General features: G+C 33.9%; 2 protein-coding genes across 3 annotated transcripts; both read left to right on the top strand.

The window, feature by feature from the left end:
- Positions 1 to 140: 140 nt before the first annotated feature.
- Positions 141 to 2,748, top strand: LOC121424715 (myosin-11-like). Its single transcript, XM_041620464.1, has 4 exons — positions 141 to 875; positions 959 to 1,213; positions 1,688 to 1,898; positions 2,609 to 2,748. Exons 1-4 carry the CDS (start codon positions 141 to 143, stop codon positions 2,746 to 2,748), a joined length of 1,341 nt encoding a protein of 446 aa, XP_041476398.1.
- Positions 2,749 to 25,453, top strand: LOC121425504 (FYVE and coiled-coil domain-containing protein 1-like). 2 transcript variants are annotated; one of them, XM_041621576.1, is made up of 12 exons: positions 2,749 to 2,978; positions 4,538 to 4,678; positions 6,662 to 6,733; positions 8,594 to 8,641; positions 10,907 to 11,025; positions 13,068 to 13,155; positions 14,542 to 14,666; positions 20,206 to 20,496; positions 21,098 to 21,271; positions 21,973 to 22,126; positions 22,636 to 22,802; positions 24,770 to 25,453. In XM_041621576.1, the coding sequence occupies exons 1-12, from the start codon at positions 2,751 to 2,753 to the stop codon at positions 24,828 to 24,830; spliced, it is 1,668 nt and encodes a 555-aa protein (XP_041477510.1). In that variant the 5' UTR covers positions 2,749 to 2,750; the 3' UTR covers positions 24,831 to 25,453. The 2 variants fall into 2 exon arrangements, with proteins under 2 accessions (XP_041477510.1, XP_041477511.1); XM_041621577.1 differs by lacking the exon at positions 6,662 to 6,733.

The following is a 25,453-nucleotide window of genomic DNA, read 5'->3' as shown; positions in this document are numbered from 1 at the left end:
GCTCTCAAAGAAGACAAAGAAAAATTACATTGTGATTTAAATGAGCACTGCAGAAGTTTGAGAATTCAAGTAAATCATTTGAATCAGTGCAAAATGAAAATATGCAGTCAAAGACAGCCATAGCTAGTATGCAGCAAAAGATGGTTGAACTTCAAAAAGACACTGAAAGGTTAAGAAAGGAACTTCATGCAGCTGGAGTGAAGAATGAAGAATTTAAGGCACGCATAAAACATACTGAGGGAGTCTGTCAAGAAAGGCAAAAAGAAATTGATGATTTGGATAAAGAAATTAAAGAGCAAGTATCCAAAAACACAGATATTAATGGACTTCTTGAGAGTGAGAGAGGAAGAACTGCTAATCTTGAAACACAATGCAGAGACAATCAAAACAAAGTGATTGAGATGGAAAAGGAGAAAAGTAAGCTAATGCAACAATTCAAAATTGTAATGAAAATGCTTTCATTGGGAGAAGAAGCAAGTATTGAAAGAGAGTCTTTGCAGGGGAGCAATGATGAACCTGATAGTGCTGATGCAAGAGGAACTTTGATTACTCAGCATTTATCAAGGATGGTTTCAGAGAAGGACAATGCCTTACAATTAGTGAAAGAACTGCAGGTTGAAAATCAAAGCCTATCAAAAGAAGTTGAGAGATTGACTGAAAAAACTGTCCATGATTCTGAGGATGTTAGTCAAAAAGCAGATCTTGTCATTAAGACTGAGAAAGAGATTGGTGATCTTCAACTAAAACTAGACACCATGGGAAAAATGCTAGAAAGCAAGGAGAAAAGTTTGCAAACCCAAAGCATTGAGAGGCAGAGGATTGAAGGCCAACTTCAAGAAGCAATGAATGAGAAGGAGAAGTTGGAGATGGACATAGTAAGGTTACGTCTCGCGATCGACAGCAAGGACAAGGAGCGAGATGCCTTGATCATGGATAAGACAACACTAGAATTGGCTAGAGATGGTTGGAGAAAGATAAAGAAATTAGCAAACAAGAAAAAGATGGAATGGATAAGAAATTAGGAGAACAAGTAGAGGTGATCTCAAAGTTGATGGCAGATATTGAGCTTTTGAAAGCGCAGAAGCAGGAGGCGGAGGAAGGAAGGGATAGTGTCCTAAAGCAACTAGATAGGGAGAGACTGACCACAAGAGAACTTGAAGACACAGTAGAGGATCTCAAGAGACTTCAAGAAGAAACAGTTTCATTAGAACAGGTGAGATAAAATACTCTTAGAGATTAAAGGTGTTTTGATTGAAACAGAGAGAAAAATCAGCGATGCAGATAAGTGAATGTTTGAACAAAATTGACCAAACAATAAGAAAATTATGAATTTGTTAGAAAAAAAACATTAAGAAGTTGTAATTACTACACTGCGGGCATATAAGATTATCCCAAATGTAGGCTAAGGACAAATCTATTTGCTTTGTAACGACCATATTTTTTTAAGTATTAGAGTTATTATAATTCTTTTCTGAGGACATATGGAATATGCTGCCTATGTTTAATTCTTTATTCCCTCTCTAGGATTAAGGAAGTTAATTAGTGATGATTAAGTGTACATCAAATGGGAGTATAGTTCTTGCAATTTGTCATCATCTTGCCAATTTTAGATTTACAAAATATACAACATGTGCTGTTTATTGGCAGTGTATTTGATCTAGAAGTCATAATGTTGTTACTTGAAAAGGTTTATGAGGAGCGAAAGACAAAGATGACGCAGGAACATGCTGACAAAGTAGAGTTCTTGACTGAACAGTTCCAACTTTTAAAAGAGGAACAAGAAAAGACAAGCGGAGAACGACTTCACTATCAGGAGCAATCAGAAGATTTCAGCAAGGAGTTAGATCAGGTCAAAGAAAGATGTGAAATCTTAGAGACTGAAAATAAAGCTGTTAGAGGTATGTTCTTTCTCCCCCCCCCGGAAAAAGAAACTGCTTGATTTGTTTGAATGATATTGGGATCTATCTTCATAATCATATTTAATAGCTAGGTATTCTTTGTTGAGGAAAATAATTATGATTAGACAAAGTAGTTTTACCCTACAGAACAGTATGCTAATTTTGTTGTACACACTGTAAAGCGTGGATATTAGGGAAAGTTCACTAGTGCAGTGTTGTGGTAATATAGACACAGACAATAAATGAAAGAAGGCAGTGGATTCATTCCCAATTTAAGTTTTTTTTGTAAAATGATATCTAATTAGGATTGTATTATTCTGCATTTATTGTTATTTTCTTATTACCCTAAACTGTATTTTTGTGCCTTTGATATAAAGAGACTATGCTTCTTGATATTTGGGACTCTTTTTAGGATTGAAATTATCTTGAATGATTCTAGTAGAGTAGTAATGATGAATTTGTATACAAATATTAGGAAGTTATTATGCTATCAATTCTCTTTTTTTCATGTATTAATTCAGAATACAAATAAAGGTATCTTAAAGGAGAGGTATGCTGCTAAACTCTTCACTTCTAAGATTAGTTAGGTGATTACTTGAACAAAGGAAAGAAATACAGTTCATTGTACATTTGAGAACTATATTACTATGCTATTCTTTTGACATATATTTACCAATAAATTTCTTAATCATCTTTTTCTTATTTCATAGACAAAAACAATGACCTCAACATGGAGATCCTGCGTATGCAGGAGGAGGTAGAACTATCCAAAACAGAACGTATTGAGATCACAGATAAGTTAGAGCAGGTTAGCACCGAGACCTCCAAGAGCTTACAGGAAACCAGCTAGAGATGGAACGGCTACAGGGAAAGGTGGAGCAGGAGGAAGAAAGATCCAGGAGAATCAAGGAGTTGGAAGAAATCCTGGAGAAGGAGAAGGAGAAAGGACAGTCTGCTCAAGCAAAGACTCAAGAAGCAGAGGAAGAGACACATAGGGTACGGAGTACATTGGAAGAGGAGATCTCAGCTCTTAAGTTTCAGCTCAGCTCTGAAGCCATGCAATATCAACAAACACTTCAGGTAATTCTTTACTATGAATGCCACTCTAGGACTACATGATATTGCATATGGGGGTATTCTATGGGTGTATTCTACCAGTTGTTATACCATAATATGGGATACAGCATCCCACCTGCCATCCATAATTGTCAAGCAATGTTCACATACCAAGTTTTGTCATCAAAGATTAACATATGAAGTAGGTATGGAGGTGAGGTTATGAATATTTTGGGGCATTGCATGTTTATGACCCTTCTCCTTGGATGCTTTTTATTGGAATAGGTAAGTGGAGATAATACCTGGGCTTTGTAACATTTTATGACAGATTTCTTGTGTGAAACACATCATAACTTAATTTTTTTAATAGTTAATGTGAGATATGATAGGTACCTAATATTTATTTATAACTGGGCTATATCAGACCACGATATTCTTGGTGAGAAGGGAGGGGAAGGGGGGTCAGTTTGACCCCCTTCAGATCTCGACTGCTGATTGTGTGATCACCGCAAAAATTTGCATGCGCTTAGAGCCGTATGTAAATTACCAGACTGTCTAGTGAAACTTTCAAAATATCAATTGTTTATACTTTTTTTTATTAATTATGCAAATAAGCATACAACATTTTCCCTTTGTTTCTTTGTGTATGTTTTTGCCTTTAAATCTAGTAGAATGCTAATTTTTGATGAGAATATCAATTTTTTCATTTCCAGCAAATATCTACAAAAAATTGCCAAAATATAATTAATTTCTTATGTATTTTCTTTTTTTAATTCTTGTACTACATGTATCTGTTTTTTCAAATTTTTTTTTTTCTAAAGAACTTTGTCAGGGACCCTTTTGTGATCATGAAATTAAAGCCATTCAAACCAATAAAAGTGAAAATATCATACATTTATGATTTTTTTGGTTGAAAAACGCAATTTGCAATGACTTTATACACGGAATCATGTTTTTAAGCAACTTTTGGTCTGACATGCAGTTACAAAAAGTTGCATAATTTCGGAACCGCAAGACTTGAAAGTAAAAAAGTCAGCAAGCAGTGCGGTCAAACCATTTTGCTTGACGGTGTGTAATGACGAAATTTGTCAGGGGGGGGGGGGGGTTAAATTGACCCCCCTTAGTTAAATAAGGGTAAAGCTTCATTTTTCATTATTATTATTATATCATGCAACCTTATGCTAAACATCTACATGTACACACTACCTGACAAAATTAAGTTGAATTCAGTTGTTAGTGATTCATGGAAGAAAGCCGTCTATAATTAATGAAGTAGATGAAATGATGAATGTGTAAATACCAAGATTGAATTTCTTTGATATTTACTAATTTTGCAACTATTTGCTCACAGGTAATCACACTTTGATTGTAGATAACTTTTAATCATCTCATTTGGGTCTCAGAGGGAAATTTGAGTTACTTTCTCAGTCTTCATAATTTCCCATGTATTGAATTTTCTTTGTACTGTATATGAAATTGCATCCCATTTGGGAGCCAAAGGGCTGTGAGGAGTGACTTTTTCAATCATCTAAATTGCTGTTTTGTGTGTTTTTTGTATTGAAATAACTCTTTATTTTCTATAGGGATACCATGAACAAGAAAGTGATCTTGAGAGCTTGAAGATTCAGAATAATGAACAGCAACAAACGATCCAAGAACTCAGTAATGAAATAGAGACTGTCAAGAAACAAAGCAATCAAGATAAAATCAACTTTCAAAAGAAGGTAAGAAAACGATTTGATTATAGATTCTCAAAACAGCCATGCAATAAATGATTATGTTAAAATATTAAATGCAGATATAAAACCACATCTCAAACAGACATTTATTATGTAGCCAAAAGTGCATTGATAATCTCAGTACTAATTATTTGGTTGAACTATTTGCATCATAATCGCTAGAGGGCATTCATATTTCATGCATATTACTCAGTGTCTTTTTAAGAGGCCTGGGGGGTGTTTCACAAAGATTTAAGTATGACTTAGAGTCGCACTTAAATACCAAGTTGCGTACGGTATGAAAGGCTTGACAGCATTGGTCAGATCGTGTCATTAGGACGCGCACTACTGCGTGTCTATCAATAAGATCGCGCGTTCCATATCATGTACGCATAGGCATTTAAGTGCGACTTAAGTCATACTTAAATATTTGTGACACACCCCCAGTTTATATAAACTTTACTGTATTTTAATCACAGTTTTTCTGCTTACCTTTGTTAAGATTATTTTTAGTAGAGAGTCAAGTTGTATTTTTTCATATTCAGATGAGTAAGCATAGGACCCTTGTTATTGAAGCTAGGGGTTTCACTTCCATTTATTATTTTATTGTATAAATCACACAGAAAACCACAGCATTTATATGTGTTAATTCATTATTGTGACAGTGTATCATACTCACCTGCAATGCACTTCAGACATTCATTGTAGATCATTATGAACCAAATGTGTCTCAATTGAAGTGCATTTTGAAAACCTCATGTACATAGTCAATATAGATTTACTGCTGTCTGGATTTTTTTTTTGCAGTGATTTGATGATAATGTATATATTATGACTTATGATGTCTTGTAATAGCTTGACCCCATTGAGTGTGTGCATGGCATTGCACTATTAATAGTTCTTAATGTTTGTGAATATCATTTGTTACCACTTCCTCCCTTATGGGGCTATGACATTTGAACATTTTAGCCAGTGTATATTGAAATACTGCATGTACTGCCAGCTTTTTTCTCCTTTAATCTAATTCATAGATACCAAGAATTCCATTCTTAGTATCGAGAACTTGGTTTTGTTAACAACACGAAATTTCATATTCAAAATTCAAATTAATGAAATGCATTTACTGGTGTGAAGAGATAAGATTAAGGAAATTGCTTTCCATGGCTTATGTACATGTATGTTCACTTTTGCTGGTTAAATATTCAGGTGTGACAACCTTATTAGCATGTCATGATTTGGTGATTTTGTATTGCACAAACTAAATGTTTTTTTTATACATTGTGGGTATGTGAACCATTTGACATTATTTTTTTGTTTGTTAAACATACCCATTACCTTTGGAAAAATAGTACAGGGACCCATCTTGTAAAGAGTTGTAAAATATTTCTCCAAATCAAACTGACATTGATCTTAAATTGTGTAGCTATGAAATTGGAATTAAGATCAATCATAAATGAGTTGGATTTGAATCTATTGTAATTTGTTGAAAGACATGCCCTGATGTTAAATTTTCAAATACTATACCGCACATAAAATTGATAGAGATTTGAAACAAAGTAACAGTAGTTTAACCATTGGCTGTGTTATCAAAATAATATCGCTTTGTCAAGAAGCTGTGTGCTTTATTAACTTTTTAATCATTGGCTGTAAAGTGTTACCTCCCTTTATGTAGCTGCACAAACAATCTTCTCTCAGCACCCACTTAGCTTCAAACTTGTATTACTGTATTTTATTCTACAAAATACATTTAATGATAAACCCTAGCACATGAGATTGTGAGATATTTTTAATTGAATAAATGTTGAAAAGATACAATGTACAGAAAGTGACTTATTTTTCATCATTTGCATGTAGAGATTTTCTTGTTCTTGGTATGAATTGTTCTTAGCCTTTCATATAATGATTATTCATTACATGTCGCACCCCTTACCCACCAATCATCCAATCAAATATTGCCTTCTATCCCTGCTCTATTGCTTGACCAATCAGCTCTCAGAACAGGAAAATGAAATTGCAAGGCAAGAGCAGCAGATCACCATACATGAAGCCAGTGTTGAAGAGGTAATTTGTTAGTTGCACCACCCCTAATATATAACAATTTTGTGTTCTTGTGCCTACAGCTACTAATCATTTGGCAGAATCACATTTGCAGTTTCAATTTATTTTGGTCCTAGTTATCATGTAGCAATGTTTTGTGTTCTCTCATAGAATTCAATTTTTTGTAACATGATTCTAAATGTGCCACACTGTATTGTTTTCATGCTTGTCATATGTTTCTGTTTTAACAAGCTAACAACTATAATATCCTTATGTCATGAGTTTCAACTTCCTAAAGCTACATATAAATTTATGTTTATCTCATGCAATGTTGCAATGTAGTTATTTTGTTTCATCGATATAACAAACACCTTTTCATTTAATTCATTCACAATAAATAAGAAAATAACTTTTTCATATATTCTGGAAAAAGAAATTAATCAGTATATTGCACCACATCTTTTGTTTCTCTCTTCTACTGTCCTTTTTTTTTGGGGGGGGGGGGCAGGGTGGGTTAAAGGGGAGATAATTGGCATTGTACCTACAGCATTTATTTATTTATTTTACAAAACATAAGTTCACCTGTTAGGCATCAGACTACCCTCTTTTGCAGATGTTAATAAATCACTTACATTTAATAATATGTGGGTCTTAAAAAGGTTAATTGTTGATGATATAAATTCATTTACACCTCCGTCAAACATATGTGGTTACCAGAGGCATTGTGTTTTCAGATTGTCCACACCATTTTTGGTATCTCGATATTTAATGAACCATTTGACAGATCAACGGACAACTTCAGACTTGGACAAGTATGCCTATACTGTAGGTGACAGAAGGCTTTATAATACCGAAAGTGTCTCATATTTGCAATAACTAAAGAGCCGTTTGATAGTTTAACTTGAAATATGGCTCCAATATTTGTTAATATGGAAGTGATGATTATCTGATTAGATTTTGGGGTCATGAGGTCAAAGGTCACAGGTCATTCTGTACACTGAAATACCTTGTTTTTTGTGATAAATGAATACCAATCGAGGGATCTTCTCCAATATTTGTTCATGCATCCATATTGGACGGGCAATGACCTGATTAGATTTCCACATCATGAAGTGGTTGATCAAAGGTCGCAATAGTCACGATATACTTGAAAATAACTTTCTGACAAGAATTAAAGCACCTTGGGAAGGATCAATTTCAAACATGATGTATGTATATGTAAATGTGGATGATCCAAGTAGATTTGGTGGTCTCAAGGTTAAAGGTCATAAAGGTCTTTATTTGAAAATTGTACAAATTAGTTGTGTAAATATTTGGAGGATGATTACCACCCATTGCTACGTCCTCCCCTGTGACATCATCTGAAACTACTTCTGTTTAGGAGGGATTTAAGAAGAGGGAGAAGGTCGCAAATCTTAGACTAACATTATAGATTGCAATGTATGTGCAATATACATTGTAAAATCTTGAATCACATTTTCTTTACTTTTTACCTTTAAGTCAGCCTACCCTGCACACTATTGAATTGTAAATCAGAATGCTCTTCCAATATGGTAGGATAATGCTTTGAAGATAGTTCCTAAGCAATTTTCAAACACATCATATGTAGGAAGAAATTCAACATTTTCACAGTGGAGGCTGTTTAAATATTTTATCAGGAAAAAAAACAATTATATAGGTCCGTTTGAAAACATGGATGCTTATTTGCATTTACCTTGCTTTGACAACCTTTCCCAGGTTTTGTCCCTTTTAATTGTCAATGAACATATGGGGATTTAAGTGTGTGGATTTGTGTCTTTTTTAATCTCTCTCACTGTCTTCACTGTCTGTTGTTTTTATTGCTTGTCTAATGTCTCCTCTCTGTTGTGCAATTCTCTGATACAGTTATCAAGATGTCTTGAAGAAGAAAAAAGAAAAAGTGTTTCATTACAGGTATGTAGTATTTCTTGATAATTATCAGTGCATTTTCTAAAATGGAATAATTGTATTCTCTTTCCTGACAATTTAAGGAGTAAACAATTAACAAATAAGTGATATACAAATATTGATAATGATACATGAATAACAGCTACATGTAAAAGTCATCATAATATGTATTTCTGTATCTTTTTAAGGTTGGTGACTTTAATTCATTATCAATTATGTTGCATTAAATTGAAAAGTGTACTGTGATGGTAGCAGACTTGTTAACTGCAAAAGAAAAGTAAATTTTGCATTTTTAAGTACTATTTGGCCACATGGTAGATATATTCCATGAGCCTGTTGGGATATTTATATCCAAATAGACACTGTAAAGTGCTTATTGGCAAAAATTATGTTAATTAGCCCCAAAATGAAAATCATCCCTTTATGCTTAGCAGTGTGTAATGTGCTTGATCGGCTACCATGATAGGTGTCTGTCCCAGATAGTGGTACTCTGTAGCATGCTTGATGATCTTCGTACATTGAAGCATTGTTATTACACAGTTTGCTGACTCCGTGAATGGTGGAAGCATATGAGACTTTGAAATGAAAGAGGGTAATTCTGACTTTACGGCTTTGTTGGCAGCCAAAGAAATCCAGTCTTTCATTGTCAACTGCCTTTCTAGATGATAGATTTACGTGATTTAACACTCATAGCCACTTTAAAGGACCTGTGGCACAGATCTTGAGGAACTCAGGCCTGCCTGACTTTTAGTATGTTGTAATAATGGAACATGAGCAATTTTATCTGAAGAGAGAGAAAAAAACATCTTCCATAGTTGTCTACGACACAGGAAGTGGTTTCACAGTCTTTTGACCCATTTGTACTATACATGTATATATATCATTCAATATATCTTTGTTGTCTTCCTCCACTTGATTCGATGAAAAGTGCTGCAAGATGCTGATGCTTGTCCCATGGACAACAGACTGAGGAGAGGCAGTTATAGATGAGGAGTTGTAATCAATGTTATCAACTCCTCCAGTTGTGAATACTCTTTTTTGGTGGTTTGAACCAGAACAACCACACCTTCCTCCTCCCAATGGGTTATTATTGAGTTAGCAATCTCAGTACTTAAAAGCTGGTTAGGGGCGATGATATACCCTGTTCTGCAAGGGTATCCACTAAACTCTCTCCTTGCTGGTTTTCATATACACCTTCATTGCAAGTGAGAGAGCTAAAAAATGGAGTTTCATGGTCATGGGGATGGCATGGCTTCCTCTGCAGATTGGAAGAATGCACATGATGGTTCAGACCAGTGATTATAGCATTTTCTCTGAAGAGGCAGAATATGTGGCAGCAGCAATACAAGGGCCATCCAACAGCATGTGAAAGAAGGATTTCAACAAGGGATTAAGGGAATCAGCTTTAGGTGTGGAATTAAACGAGCCTGAAAACAGTTTCTTCTTCTTCTGTATTATATTCCTCTGTAAGGTCCCTAATGCCTGTGCCTTAATTGCAACATCTGCTGAGGTAATGTCCTTCATCTCATGAATTACTTGGGTGAGATTTTCATCACATCCAATCCCAGAAACCAAATGACTGTTAAATTGCTTTGATGTCAGGGACAAAGCTCATTATATCCTGCCATAATCATGTTGTATGACTTTGACTGTGAGGATAAAGAGATCCAAGCTGTTTGTCAATGGTTTACTTTCATATCAGACATGCTGAATACAGGTCCGGAAACACTGTTATTTTCCATGTTATCAATGAGTTCCTGTAAAGCTTGAGCTTTGCTATTTTCACACCGTGGGTTTCACATGAACACTGACCAACTGTATTTGCCTTTACTATAAAGGCTACTGAGACATGTATTAAGATGACAAACTGCATCTAAATCAAATCATATCCTATTCAGAAAGTTTAGCCTGCAATTGTACATCACCATCCTTGCTCTCAACATCATGAACTCTTTGATCCAAGCCTAGAGTAGAAACCTTTCTTAAATCTCTCTTTCCACCTGCTTTCTTTGAAAAGACGCATTTTATTTCTCTGAAAAATCTTTGTTCTTGGTCAATGCCCCTGGTACACGCTCAATCTACGGGCTTAGTCACCTTGTCTTTGTCAGGTTTTGGGGTCACTTTTTGCTTAGCACTATCCACTTTGTGTTTATTTACAGCACTTAAAATCTTAAGCCAAACTCATTGTTCATTCATGATATTGACAAGAAATTAATTATATTAATGGCATGAGAGTTTCATATAGGAAAACATTTGAATGTTTTGTTTCAGTCAGAGGTGACGGAACTACGGAATGAAAGCGGAAACCGAGTGACCAGTCTAGAAAAAGAACTTGCTTTGGCTGAAGATGACAATGAACAATTAAAGAAACAGCTTGTGAAACTCATCAAGTATGTATTATCTTCAAACACTTTAGACATCTTATTGTTTAATTCATTTTAAATTTGTTAACCTGAATCTTTGAATACATCATATTTACACTTACTGTTTGATTGTGGTTGTACTTTAGTTTATCTATTTTTCCATTTTTTTGTGCTAACAAAAGGCTCCACATTAACTTTTTTTGGTGGTGGCCCGTTCGGGCCACCAAAACCTTCAAATAATTTTTTTTGGTGGCCCATTAGTAAAGTTTGGTGGCCCGAAAAATATAAAGAAAAACATTAATTAAAAATGAAACTTCTGAAATATTCTGCAGTCATTACTACTATTCTTTGTACATCTTGTATGTAAATCGTGCTTGCTGTTATTTTACTTTGCTTATTTTGTGGTAATATATAAATTGTTCTATCATCGTAAATATGAAATGATTGAAAGAGAAAAGAATTGTATCGTTCCCAGGTTGTGTGGACTTTTAATCTCCATATAGGCACACATTCATAATGGTTAAGTAAATAAATAGTGCATATTAGCAAACTCTGATAGATTTACAAAACAATGATTTTTCCTTTCTTCCTTTTTGATCGTAAAACTTAGATTATGCAGGCCCAAATCCAGTTTATTTTCTCTTTTCCAGCATATTATAGCAGGAGAAAATCACAGAAAAATATGCTGCAGAATGAGAACAATGTATAAAAGGGGGAAATAAACAAAAATAATTTTTAGAATAATTTAGTATATTGAAAAAAGAAAACAAAAATTGTAAAATGAATAAGTGAAATAAAACAAAAGAAAAAATGAAGAAAGAAAAAACAAAGAACAGGAAAACCAAAATTGAGAAAAAAAAGAGAAAATGTAAGAAAAATGAATAAGACAAAATTATAAAGAATGGGGAAAATTATTATTATTATTATTCAGTAGAAACATATATTTTAATCGGGCACATTCAATGGGAAGGGGTCAAATGGTTTAATCACTGTAAAAAAATGAAAAAAAAAATAAGAAAACTGAAAACGGCAAAAGTTATATGGAAAAAACAGTGAGAAAATTCCTTCCCTATATTTGACAAAATGATGGAAAAATTCCCATTTCATATCAATGAAATGCCTTCCCAAAGTATTTACTTCCTTAAAAGTGGTTTAAGAAGTCATTTATAAACAAGAAAGAAAGTAGCTGTCTATTTATGTTTGATAAGAAGAGACACAGCTTCGAAATAAACCAAATATGAAGATACATACAAATGCACATGTGTGACTGTGATGTACTCACCTATGTATTTTATGTGCATTAATGCATTAATGCATTTGGAAATTGGTCTTTTTGAGTCAAAAGAGAGGTCATAATTCTCCTTTTAATGCTTGCAAATAATCAGGTTTCAGTAATATGGACTGTAGAAGGGCATTTCATTGGTGTAAAATGTGACTTTGACGTAGATTTTCAAAGTTCTGGGGAAGATTTCTTAGCAGTAACATTTCGTATCGCAGCTCCCGAGTCTGAATAGTCTGCTAGCGCACAGCTAGCTGCAGTGGTTTCATGCATGCCAAGCTCAGCTGGACAGCCAGCGCGGCCGGCTGAATAATAGTTACTGTATTCTAGCGGTAGGCCTACATACTGTCATGACTATGCAATCTTTGTGTGTGTGTATTTGTGTGTAGATTAACAAAAAAGGCGCATGACGAATTGGCTTGCATTTTGAACTGTAGAAAGTTGATAAATGCATGCAAAATCGGGAGAAAAATTGCGCTACTTTGAAAATTATTGGTTGCCCGATTCGGGCCACCAAAACTTAACATTTTTTCAATAATGGTTGCCCGAGATGAATTTTTGGTGGCCCTGGGCCACCGGGCCACTGCTAATGTCGAGCCTTGGCTAACATCAGTCTCTATTACTTTGTTCAGATGGTCAATAGAAAAATAAAATATTTGCTGAACATTGCTTGTCTATTATATTTTCAGGGACTATATTCCAAGTTGAAATACATGTATGGCTTAAAACTGTAAGTGAATTATTGATTGATAGAATATAGTAATATGTGTAAATATGTTTGTGTTTTCAGGGAAAAGGACACTTTGTGGAAAAGGACAGAGAAATTGGAGTACCATAGAAAAATGAAAGCATCTGAAAGATGGCTAGACGATAAACAGGTTAGACAGTAACATCTAAGATTTAATCATAAATGACTGCTTTATAAACTAAAATCTTTTGGTGGTAAGCATCAAAAAATGTTTTTACTCAATCATTAAGAAATATCCTTTTTAAAAATACACTTTCACTTTCATAACAACAATAACAGTTAGATTTCATTGTTGTGCATGCAAAAACATATAAAACTTTTCATGCAAATTGTTAGGTGATTATGCTAATTTATGTGTAATTAGTATGCAAAATCATACTTTTCCCTCAAACTCCCTAAATAAAGCTCCAACTGTTCTAATTTTTTTATAAAAACTCTTTGTGTTGTTCTTAGCAAGTGTACAGGAAAAAAATTGCGATATCAGATCAATTACTTATGTATATTGTGTTTTTGCAATTCCTTATGTATTTCCTTGTTTTTCAATGAAATTTATTTGGGATTCTTCTGAGATCAGAAACAGCATTAATAAATAAATTTAGACTGGCAAAGCTAAAAATAATCATACATTTATGATTTTTGGTTGAAAACACAATCTGCATTGACTTTGTACACGTTTTTGAGCAATTTTTGGTCTGACATGCACTTACATAATGTTGTGTAATTTCGGAACCGCACACCTGGGTAATGTAAAACTGGTCTCAAAAGTTGCGCAAGACTTAAAAGTAAAAAGTCAGTGAGCGGCGTGGTAAAAAAAGTTCGCACGGCGAAAATATTGCGCGAATTGTTAAGGGGGGGGGGTTCAGAGGCCCCTCCCCCCTGGTCTGGATAGGGTTAACGATGAGAGTCTGATAATGAAGAAATAGGCATCAAAAGTTGGAAGCATGTTAATGATGATTTTATTTGAACTAAAGTATTTGTTTTCTGATCTTCATGACCATAATTTTTTGCATGGGTAGTATTCATATAGAGGTCTTGGAAGGTAATGATAGTAATAATGATGTCTAGTTCTTGTTTATAGCATATCATGTAGCATTTAATGTCTCTATACACTTTCAGTGGATCTTGGATATTATTACTGTGGTTTTAGTGTTGCAAGCCCTTCAGTACACAAGCATTTCAAGGAAATGCTTTTGAAATTCCTGCCAGGTACCAATATACATTTACCTCACCTGGGTTGAGTGCAGCACAATGTGGATCAATTTCTAGCTGAAGAAAATTATACCACGATGGGGAACAAAACTCACAAATCTCAGTTTCAGAGGCCGGAGACTAATCCACTGGGCATACCTGGTATCATGTATTCTCTCTTTTTTTCCTCTCCTCAAAATACTAGATGAAGGAGAAAAATAAAAACTTTAAACTTATGAAAGTAAGATTTCTTGTAGAATATTAATTCTAATGTTATACTTTTCAATTGAAATCCATGCATTTCATGAAAATTTCTGTTTCTTATTAGGTGACTCAGTGCATGTCCTGTATGTGTGAGTTTAGTCTGACTGTTAGGAAACATCACTGCCGTCTTTGTGGAAGAATATTTTGTGCAAAATGTACAGACTTCTTTGTACTGACCTCCCATAGCAAGTAAGATTTTGTCTTCAATATTAAATCTTTGCAATCACTATAGTCATCAACTAAGAAAGTTTTTTTATAAATGTTCTCTTGTCTTACCCCAGTACATGTGCAACTGAATTGTGTGACTAATTTTAGAACCTCCTACTGTGATACAATTTACCTATAGGTTGTTTCATTTCTTGTGTATAGATATGTATTAAATATAATTTCATTTAAAAAATACATATATGTGATTTGTAGTTTACAATAAGATGTTTGATCCAATTTGGTAACTTAGAATGAAGAATAATGTTATGAAAGATTGCAGATCATTGCCCGCCTCTTTTAAGAAGCTGGTACCAATAACTAACTAAAAAAAATAGTTATTGTATGTGTTACGTAAAAATTTCATAAATTGAGTAGTATATGAGGCACCGAATGTACCAATATTATATAGCACAATTATTTGTTATATAATCATTATTTATTAAATAATAATTATTTATATATAATTCACATTTTATTTATAAATAATTACTATAATATAAAATAACATTTCTAATTATTTATATACATTTCAAGTCATACTTCATTATTTGTAAATAATAATAGTTTGACATTCCATTATTTATAAATAATGATTATTTGTTTTTCAATTATTTATAAATAAGTTTGTCAAGTTTTCTATTATTTATAAATGATAATTATTCATTAAACAATGCCAGTGCACATTTCTTTATGTATAAATAATTTGTGGAGTTTCCCCATTATCTATAAATAATGATTATTTGTTAAATAATGGAAACGTCTACTTCATTATTTATAAATAATTTTTTCGAGAGCGCCATCATTCTCATTATTTATAAATAATCATTATTTAATGTTCGAGTTTTCCATTATTTATAAATAATGGAAAACTCGACTATAACATGCAAATGTGGGACCGCCCATGATATGAATATTCATAATGCGATTTCCTTTTTCTAGAGTTTTCTTCACACATTTTTGTCCATTTCCTCTTCATAATGACATTTCTTGAAGCAATTTTCTAGGAATATGGTCTGATTGTAATATTCTTCATTTTCTATATAACTTCGTCTTCGTAGAAATATCAAAAAGTGTAATTTTATACGATTTTTCCTACAGTTTACAATCCCCATAGGCGCGCGTGTATTTCACCTTTTCCATCGTAGGGACAACCGGTGAATCGACGGAGTGCTCTTCATCGAAATACTATGTTGGTTAGTCCCCGGAACTGGCGGGTGGAATTTAGCCCAAATGCTTGATGGAAGTGGATCAAGTGCATATGAGCTGAGAGAGTGAAATATCAGTCTACGTGCATCAGGCCCTTCTACTTTTTAGAAATATTTTTGTTGCTTTTTTTTTGTTAAGTTAATTTTTCCTGGTGTAGAGATAAGTTTCAGTTCTAATAATGCACTTCAAATACATTTTGGAGTGTCTGTTTGAGGCCTTTGGGGCGATTTCATCCCGGCCCCAAAATGCTCGCAACGACAATATGGGGGCATGATGACCCCTAAAGTTTTGAAAACTTATCTTTCAATTGACAATTATCACAAATTCACCAAAAGTGTGCACGAAAGCCTTCATATTTCACTTTTAAAACTCCAAAAAGTGCCCAAATGACAAGCTTGGTCGCTTCGCTGTGTCGCTTGAGAACGTTTGCGCGTCTGCTCCCCCCCCCTTCCGAAAGAAATTTTGTGTACGGCCATGCTCAAAAGAGCCTGGCACATTGACTTATATATACTTTCATTTTCTTATTTTTATCTCATTATCATCATGGCCTTACCAGAATTTTTTCCAGGTGGGGTCAGGACGCGCATAAACTTTCTCAAAAAAAAATCTTGAAAAAGCGAAGCGACCAAGCTTGTCATTTGAGCTTGGTCGCGTCGCTGTCTTGCTTTCAAGATTGTTGAAAGAAAGTTTACGCGCGTCCTGCTCCCCCCCAAAAAAAAATTCTGCGTAAGGCGACGATGATAATGTGATAAAAATAATGAAAATGAAAAGTGTAATGTGTAAATAAATCAATATGCCATATGCTCTTTTGAGCATGGCCCTTCACAGAATTTCTTTCGGGGGGTGGGTGCAGACCCGCGTAAACGTTCTCAAGTTGAAAGCGAGAGAGCGAAGCAACCAATCTTGTCATTTGGGCTTGGTCGCGTGGCTGTCTCGCTTTCAAGATTTTTTAAAGAAAGTTTAAGCATGTCCTGCTCCCCCCCCGGAAAAAAATTCTGTGTAAGGCGATGAAGTATAAATAAATCAATGTGCCATATGCTCTTTTGAGCATGGCCGTTCACAGAATTTCTTTCGGGGGTGGGGGCAGACACGCGTAAACGTTCTCAAGTTGAAAGCGTGAGAGCGAAAGAAATTCTGTGTACGGCCATGCTCAAAAGAGCCTGGCAAATTGATTTATATATACTTTTCATTTTCATTATTTTTATCTCACATATCATCATGGTCTTACGCAGAATTTTTTCCGGGGGGGGGACATGACGCGCGTAAAGTTTCTAAAAAAAATCTTGAAAACAAGACAGCGACGCGACCAAGCTCAAATGACAAGCTTGGTCGCTTCGCTTTTTCAAGATTTTTTTTAGAAAGTTTACGCGCGTCCTGACCCCACCTGGAAAAAACTCTGGTAAGGCCATGATGATAATGAGATAAAAATAATGAAAATGAAAGTATATATAAGTCAGTGTGCCAGACTGAGGCTCTTTTGAGCATGGCCGCACACAGAATTTCTTTCGGAAGGGGGGGGGAGCAGACGCGTAAACTTTCGTCAAGTTGAAAGCGACACAACGAAGCGATAAGCTTGTCATTTGGGCACTTTTTGAAGTTTTAAAAGTGAAATCAAAATGTATTTGAAGTGCATTATTAGAACTGAAACTTATCTCTACACCAGGAAAAATTAACTTAACAAAAAAAAAAAAAAAAAAATCTAAAAAAGTAGAAGGGCCTGATGCACGTAGACTGATATTTCACTCTCTCAGCTCATATGCACTTGATCCACTTCCATCGAGGATTTGGGCTAAATTCCGCCCGCCAGTTCCAGGGACCAACCAACGTAGTATTTCGATGAAGAGCACTCCGTCGATTCACCGGTTGTCCCTACGATGGAAAAGGTGAAATACACGCGCGCCTATGGGGATTGTAAACTGTAGGAAAAATCGTATAAAATTACACTTTTTGATATTTCTACGAAGACGAAGTTATATAGAAAATGAAGAATATTACAATCAGACCATATCCCTAGAAAATTGCTTCAAGAAATGTCATTATGAAGAGGAAATGGACAAAAATGTGTGAAGAAAAATCACGAAAAAGGAAATCGCATTATGAATATTCATATCATGGGCGGTCCCACATTTGCATGTTATAGTCGAGTTTTCCATTATTTATAAATAATGGAAAACTCGAACATTAAATAATGATTATTTATAAATAATGAGGTAGACATTTCCATTATTTAACTAATAATCATTATTTATAAATAATGGGGAAACTCCACAAATTATTTATAAGTAAAGAAATGTGCACTGGCATTGTTTAATAAATAACTATTATTTATAAATAATAGAAAACTTGACAAACTTATTTATAAATAATGGAAAAACGAACTGCAATTATTTATAAATAATGAAGTATGTAGTGTCATTATTTATAAATAATAAAAAACAAATAATCATTATTTATAAATAATGAAAAATAAATAAAAATAATGGAAAACAAATAACCATTATTTATAAATAATGAAAAACAGATAATCATTATTTATAAATAATGAAAAACAAATATTCATTATTTTTAGATAATGAAAAACAAGTAACCATTATTTATTAATAATGGAAAACAAATAACCATTGTTTATAAATAATGAATAACAAATATTCATTATTTATAAATAATAAAAAACAACTAATTGTTATTTATGAATAATGAAAAACAAATAATTATTATATATAAATAATGGAATGTCAAACTATTATTATTTACAAATAATGAAGTATGACTTGGAATATATATAAATAATTAGAAATGTTATTTTACATAATAGTAATTATTTACAAATAAAATTTAATTATATATAAATAATTGTTATTATTTAATAAATAATGATTATATAACAAATAATTGTGCTATATAATATTGGTACATTCGGCACCTCGTAGTAGTATGCATTAAAGATAAATTCCTGTTTTGGTAACGATCTCAAAATGACTTTTTACAGAATCTAATATAATGACCACCCAAGTGTCTGTTTGTATGAATAAAAAATATGTACCAAAGGATTCTGGAAGAAATTGTGTAATTGCTTAGAAATCAGTAAAATAAGCGCGGATTTGGTCACTTCCGTCGGGTCTTTATCCCAGCAATAATAATACACTGTCCCACCTGTGCCTATCTGTGATGGTGATCTTCAATGTGAACATTTTTCAGCGTAGATTTCAAGATTTCACAAAGTTCAGTTATCCTCGATGATATACGGACATTTAAGCCTGGTTTTACAGACTTTCTCATGAAATCAGTGTTTACTGCAACTACTGGCATTTCTCTTTAAAGGACACTTGATAAGATTAAATTTGTAAAGACAAGTCATTTTTAGTCCCTGAACTATCAACATTTTTGTACACCTTTTGTTGTATCATATAAATTACATTTTTCCTTCTGATTTTTGTCTTTTACAATTTACAGTAATTTTGTCTCACCTGCATAGCAGAGTGAGACTATAGGCGCCGCTTTTCCGACAGCGGCGACGGCGTCAACACCAAATCTTAACCTGAGGTTAAGTTTTTGAAATGTCATCATAACTTATATAAAATATATAAAATATAAAATATATGGACCTAGTTCATGAAACTTATACATAAGGTTAATCAAGTATCACTGAATATCCTGCATGAGTTTAATGTCACATGACCAAGGTCAAAGGTCATTTAGGGTCAATGAACTTTGGCCGAATTGGGAGTATCTGTTGAATTACCATCATAACCTTGAAAGGTTCTGATTCATGAAACTTAGACATAAGAGTTATCAAGTATCACTGAACATCCTGTGCGCATTTTAGGTCACATGACCAAGGTCAAAGGTCAATGAACTTTGGCCATAATGGGGGTATCTGTTGAATTACCATCATAACTTTGAAAGTTTATGGATCTGACTCGTGAAACTTGGACATAAGAGTTATGAAGTATCACTGAACATCCTTTGAATGTTTCAGGTCACATGATCAAGGTCAAAGGTCATGTAAGGTCAATGAACTTTGGCCATGTTGGGGGTATTCGTTGAATTACCATCATATCTCTGTAAGTGTATTGGTCTAGTTCATAAAACGTGGAAATAAGAGTAACCAAGTATCACTGAACATCTTGTGCGAGTTATAGTAGTTTTCAAAGTCAGCACTGCTGCTATATTGAATCGCGTGATGCAGGTGAGACCGCCAGAGGCATTCCACTTGTTATGTTCATACACCTATTTTATAATTTTTTTTAATTTCAATTTCTAATGAATGTTGTAATTCAAAAATGAAAATGTAGAATTGAACTTTATAAACCAGGAAGAAGAGCCGAGTGTGTGAGCAGTGTTACGTAGGTCACCAGCATTCCCTGGAGGCTGCTAGTGTCAATACATCTATCATATCAACCAACTCTCATGATGATAGCCTAGATGATGGTCATCCTTCCAATCAGAGTACAAGAGACATGCCGGGTGGGTCAAGCTCTGTTGCTAGTGATGAAGGATTGTCAGATGTGATGTCAGAGAGTGTGAACAGTGAGCCTGTCACCATGGATGATGTTGATGAATCACTAAGGATTGTGGGAATGGATGCAATAGCCCAAGGTGATCCGTAAGTATTCAACCTTCTCATCTTCTCTGTAGAAATGATTGAAAAACAGAAAGTTATTAGAATTACAGAGGATAGGGATTTCAGTCAACAAACATTTATACCAGCAAATGTTTTTTTAACAACCTCTGATTTCCTGATCCATCTGATCAATATTAAACTTATTGTCACCTTCACCATCACCTTTCTTCTATCTATCCAACTATTATCTACCTGTTTTCTCCATTTATTTATTGATTTATTATTTTTATTATTCATTTATTGGTATATAAAGATTAACCAGCTGTACAAGATAAAAAAAGTTTGAACAAGCAATTCACTAGTCTACAAGAAGGTTTCAAGGCATAATGATAAATAACATAGCTACAGTATAAACTATAAAAGGATTAAATCGCCAATTCATGACAGAAAAAAACTCTTTTGTTTATGCATTCTGATACACTTGCAGTTTCAGTCAACTCCAATCCTTCATTTTTTTAATCCTTTTTTTGAGTTCTTTTGTGTCTATTTGTATAGTTAAATCACCTCTTCCCTCCATCATATCTTCTGTGGTGCCTTTTGACAAGGCCAGCTTTATTGTTGCTCATTTGTTTTTTGAATTCAGTAAACATAGGTTAAATCGAGAAGACATGGTACCTTCTCCAACCCTCACCTCTGAGAATACTGCATCAGAACCTGACTTTGATATAATTGGTGAAGATGAAGTATCTGCTGCTAGACAAGATGAAAAAGACAATGAGGAGAATGAGAGGGATTCCAAACCTGATGAAAATACCAGGTATGCCTCTATCTCTTTGTACAATAAATTGTGATTGATAGTTGAGATAGAGGGTCAAAATAGTTTCCAAATTAATAATCACATTTCCAGGCCTGTAGTCACATTTAAGATAATGCATGGAAAATAATATTTGATTTTTTTCAGTGTAATGACAATCATTACAACAAGTATACTTGCTTGTATAGAGCCTAACCATCACTTTATCAATAATCTTCAGTTATGCAGCATAATTACTTTGCCTTTAGCAGAACTTGTTTTATGCACTTGGCATTTTAAGGCATAAATTCTGGCTAGGTCCCCATTTACGTTATCTTTATGGAGTGCAGCACACAATGGATGAATTTCTTGCTGAAGGAAATGAATGCAGTTGTAGGATTTAAATTCTCAACCCTCAATAATGTATGTATTGATTTAAAAAAAGGAAGAAAATGTTTTTTTATGCCAAATATTCAAGTATGTAACAAATACTACCATTTCCAGTTTTCCTCACATTATTCTGTATTTCAATATAAAAAAACAAAAATAAAAAATAAATTCAGTGAGCAAGTATTACGTAGGTAGATAGATAGAGAAAGGAGACATTATAGAGCAACATCAGTTTAATTACAATTCTCTTGAAAGAAAAATGAATAAAGGAAGTAATCTTACAGAAGGAAATAGATTTGACCTTTCAAACATGTCTTTCCCTGTTATTATTATAGAACTGATGGTCAATTGCTGAGTGCAGATGAGCTAGAAGGAGAAGGGTTAACTGGAGAAGAAGTAACTGTAGCTGCTTATCAGAAGCATCATCTACCTGTAGCTATCAATGATGTGGGTCTCATGCTATGCTGGGAGTTTGTTTCATCCCCAAAGGTTAGCATCAATGTAATCATAAGTTGAATTCTATGGGGTTGTTAAAAAATAGCTAGCCCATGATTCTACATACATGCAAAACTGTGATATTAGTGTTTGGGTTTTTCTAAAATGTTGGTTTGGTTTTATTTACTGTATAAAAATAACAAAAATATATTGCACAAGATATAAGATTAATTATAAATATATAAGCACCTAAAAATTTACGGATGGATCACTCTATTCAGAGCCATTGATATAATGGCTCTGTTCTTCGTAAAGGTCCAGTCACATAGTTACATGCTAATTGAAGATTTCATATTTATAATAATTGATGTCAAATAGATTTAATAAAACAAAAATGTAAACTTAGCTGAACATGAATCCTTGAAAATATGTAATAATATTTTTTAAGCTTCTTAAATGTATTTACCAAGTACAGCTTGTTTGAATTGTATTAGGTTGATTATCTTCTTCCTAGCTATATACCATTAAGTGAAATATGAAGTATCTTCTATATTATCTTTCAGAGTATTGGTTTCTCAGTAGTATTTCAAGACTCTTCAGATACTACCTCACCTCAAGAAGAGTTGATACCTCTTTGTAAATGCAACTCACATCAACATGCTGTCCAAGGAGAACTCTTAGCTAGGAAACCTGGAATATATACCCTTATCTTTGATAACAAATTTTCAAGGTAAAAAACAGATCATGTAATGATCCCTTTGTTACAAAGCAAAGTTAATTTTATAAAGATGACTATAGGCACCGCTTTTCTGACAGCGGCGGCGGTGGCGTCAACATCAAATCTTAACCTGAGGTTAAGTTTTTGAAATGACATCATAACTTAGAAAGTATATGGACCTAGTTCATGAAACTTGGTCATAAGGTTAATCAAGTATTACTGAACATCCTATTAGAGTTTCATGTCACATGACCAAGGTCAAAGGTCATTTAGGGTCAATGAACTTAGACCATGTTGGAGGAATCAACATCAAAATCTTAACCTGAGGTTAAGTTTTTGAAATGACGTCATAACTTAGAAAGTATATGGACCTAGTTCATGAAACTTGGACGTAATAGTGCGGTATGGTGTGTCATCCCATAGGGATAATCATATAAATTACATGTGATGTATTCCTATGTTATTGGATTGTATAACAAGACATATTCATTTCATTTTGTAATCCTTTTGTCCTAATTCTAGTGCCAAAAAGGTAAAAATAATATTTTGGGGGTAATATTTTACAATTTTGGGGCATTTTTCGTAACGTCCGCCCCCATATGGTAAAAGTTAAAAAACATTGACATCACAACATCATCAAATATTCATTCTCATACACCTCAGACAACTTAAAAATAAAATTGGCGAATAAAAGTGAGAAATAAGGTTGAAAACAATGAATTATCCTATTGGGCTTTGTACAGGCCAATATGGCGCCAATAAGGACCCCCCACAAAGGGAAGGAGGGGTCTAAAAATTTGAACCCCATCGTTTTTGGTCTAAGGGGACCCTATTGAAGCCAAAACAATCAAAAAATCAATTTTGGCACGCTAGTCCCACGGGAGCTGTGTCAGTGACATTCCGTACCACACTATAAGGTTAATCAAGTATCACTGAACATCCTGCATGAGTTTTATGTCACATGACCAAGGTCAAAGGTCATTTAGGGTCAATGAACTTTGGCCGAATTGGGGGTATCTGTTGAATTCCCATCATAACTTTGAAAGTTTATGGATCTGATTCATGAAACTTGGACATAATAGTAATCAAGCATCACTGAACATTTTGTGCAAGTTTCAGGTCTCATGATTAAGGTCAAAGGTCATTTAGGGTCAATGAACTTTGGCCGAATTGGGGGTATCTGTTGAATTACCATCATAACTTTGAAAGTTTATGGATCTGATTCATGAAACTTGGACATTAGAGTAATCAAGTATCAGTGAACATCCTGTGCGCATTTCAGGTCACATGACCAAGGTCAAAGGTCAATGAACATCTTGTGCGAGTTAGAGTAGTTTTCAAAGTCAGCACTGCTGCTATATTGAACTGCGTGATGCAGGTGAGACGGCCAGAGGCATTCCACTTGTTGTTCTTATGATAACTAAATTTGATGATAAAGAACAGTTTGATGGATCAAATTTGGGTCAAGTAAGGTGGGGATTAGATATTGGAGTCCTGAATTCAAAGGTCATAAAGGTCAGTTGAAATAGCTTTTTACTGTCATATTTGATCACAGTTCAGGAATAAACTTTGAACTGTGCCCATGTAATTCATTTAGAAGTGATAATGATCTGATGAGATTTACAGGTTTTAAAGACAAATGCCAAAGATTAAAAAATAACCATGTTTTAGAGTTTGAGATCATGGGTTCAAGGTCAAAAGCCAGAGGTCATTATATCCTTGTCTTATGATGAAAAAGCACTGATTAACAAATCTTTGTTCCTGTATGCACTTAGAAGTGACAGTTATCAGATAACATATATTTTTTAAAGTATATTTGATATATAGCAATATTTTGATTTATATAGTTGAAAATTTACCTTGATTTTAAAAATACCATATTAGTTTGAGATTACATTCAAATTCTTTTCATATGTATACTTCATAATGAAAAGTTTTAATTATGTTATACCCCTTTTTTGTATCTTCTATATCTGCAGGTTTACAAGCAAAACAGTGAAGTACAGTCTCACTATCAATAGGCCGGAAGCAGCATACTGATTACCAATACTTGATTTTTTGATGAAGTAAAGTGCAAATATAATCTTTTTCCATTCCATTTCTTCAAAAAGAATTCATGATAATAAAATGTATTGTAAAAGTTCCAGCGGTATACCCTTTTTTTCTATTTCCGATCACTTACCATATAATTAAATCATTTACCATAATAATTGTCTACATTTTGGTTTATCTAAATCTCATATTTTTGTTCTAATTTCCCAAAATTCGCCTTTGTTACTAATGCCTTAGAATGAGTTATTCATTCTCAACTTGGAAAATTGCAAAGGTTGCAAAATGCAGCTGTGTGTATTGTAACTCTATCTAGCAAGCGCAGCCACATCACCCCTATATTGAAAACTCTTCACTGGTTGCCCCTGAAGGAACGCATAGTCTTTAAAATCCTTCTTTTGATTTTTCATACAGTCAATGGAACTTCCCCTAGTTACAATAGGTCTTTGATGCATCATTACCAACCCTCAAGAAATTTACGATCCTCATCATCTAATCTCTTACAAATTCCAGTTGCTAAGAAATCATGAGGGGAGCGGGCCTTTGCTCATGCAGGACCTAGCCTGTGGAATTCTCTCCCACACAGTTTGAAAACCCAGACTTCAGTGACCACC

The sequence above is a fragment of the Lytechinus variegatus genome, chromosome 12 (assembly GCF_018143015.1).
Source record: "Lytechinus variegatus isolate NC3 chromosome 12, Lvar_3.0, whole genome shotgun sequence".
In the NCBI taxonomy this organism is placed as follows: Eukaryota; Metazoa; Echinodermata; class Echinoidea; order Temnopleuroida; family Toxopneustidae; genus Lytechinus; species Lytechinus variegatus.
The sequence above is the reverse complement of the archived record's forward strand: the minus strand, read 5'-3'. Positions and strand labels throughout refer to the sequence as shown.

What these genes read in the sequence shown, in the direction of transcription:
- LOC121424715 (XM_041620464.1), top strand. Translation starts at nt 141, where the DNA reads ATGGTTGAACTTCAAAAAGACACTGAAAGGTTAAGAAAGGAACTTCAT. An exon ending in AAACAGTTTCATTAGAACAG is followed by an intron (nt 1,214 to 1,687) that starts GTGAGATAAAAT and finishes TTACTTGAAAAG; the next exon opens with GTTTATGAGGAGCGAAAGAC. An exon ending in TGAAAATAAAGCTGTTAGAG is followed by an intron (nt 1,899 to 2,608) that starts GTATGTTCTTTC and finishes CTTATTTCATAG; the next exon opens with ACAAAAACAATGACCTCAAC.
- LOC121425504 (XM_041621576.1), top strand. Translation starts at nt 2,751, where the DNA reads ATGGAACGGCTACAGGGAAAGGTGGAGCAGGAGGAAGAAAGATCCAGG. An exon ending in AAACCTGATGAAAATACCAG is followed by an intron (nt 21,272 to 21,972) that starts GTATGCCTCTAT and finishes TTATTATTATAG; the next exon opens with AACTGATGGTCAATTGCTGA. An exon ending in TTTGATAACAAATTTTCAAG is followed by an intron (nt 22,803 to 24,769) that starts GTAAAAAACAGA and finishes CTATATCTGCAG; the next exon opens with GTTTACAAGCAAAACAGTGA.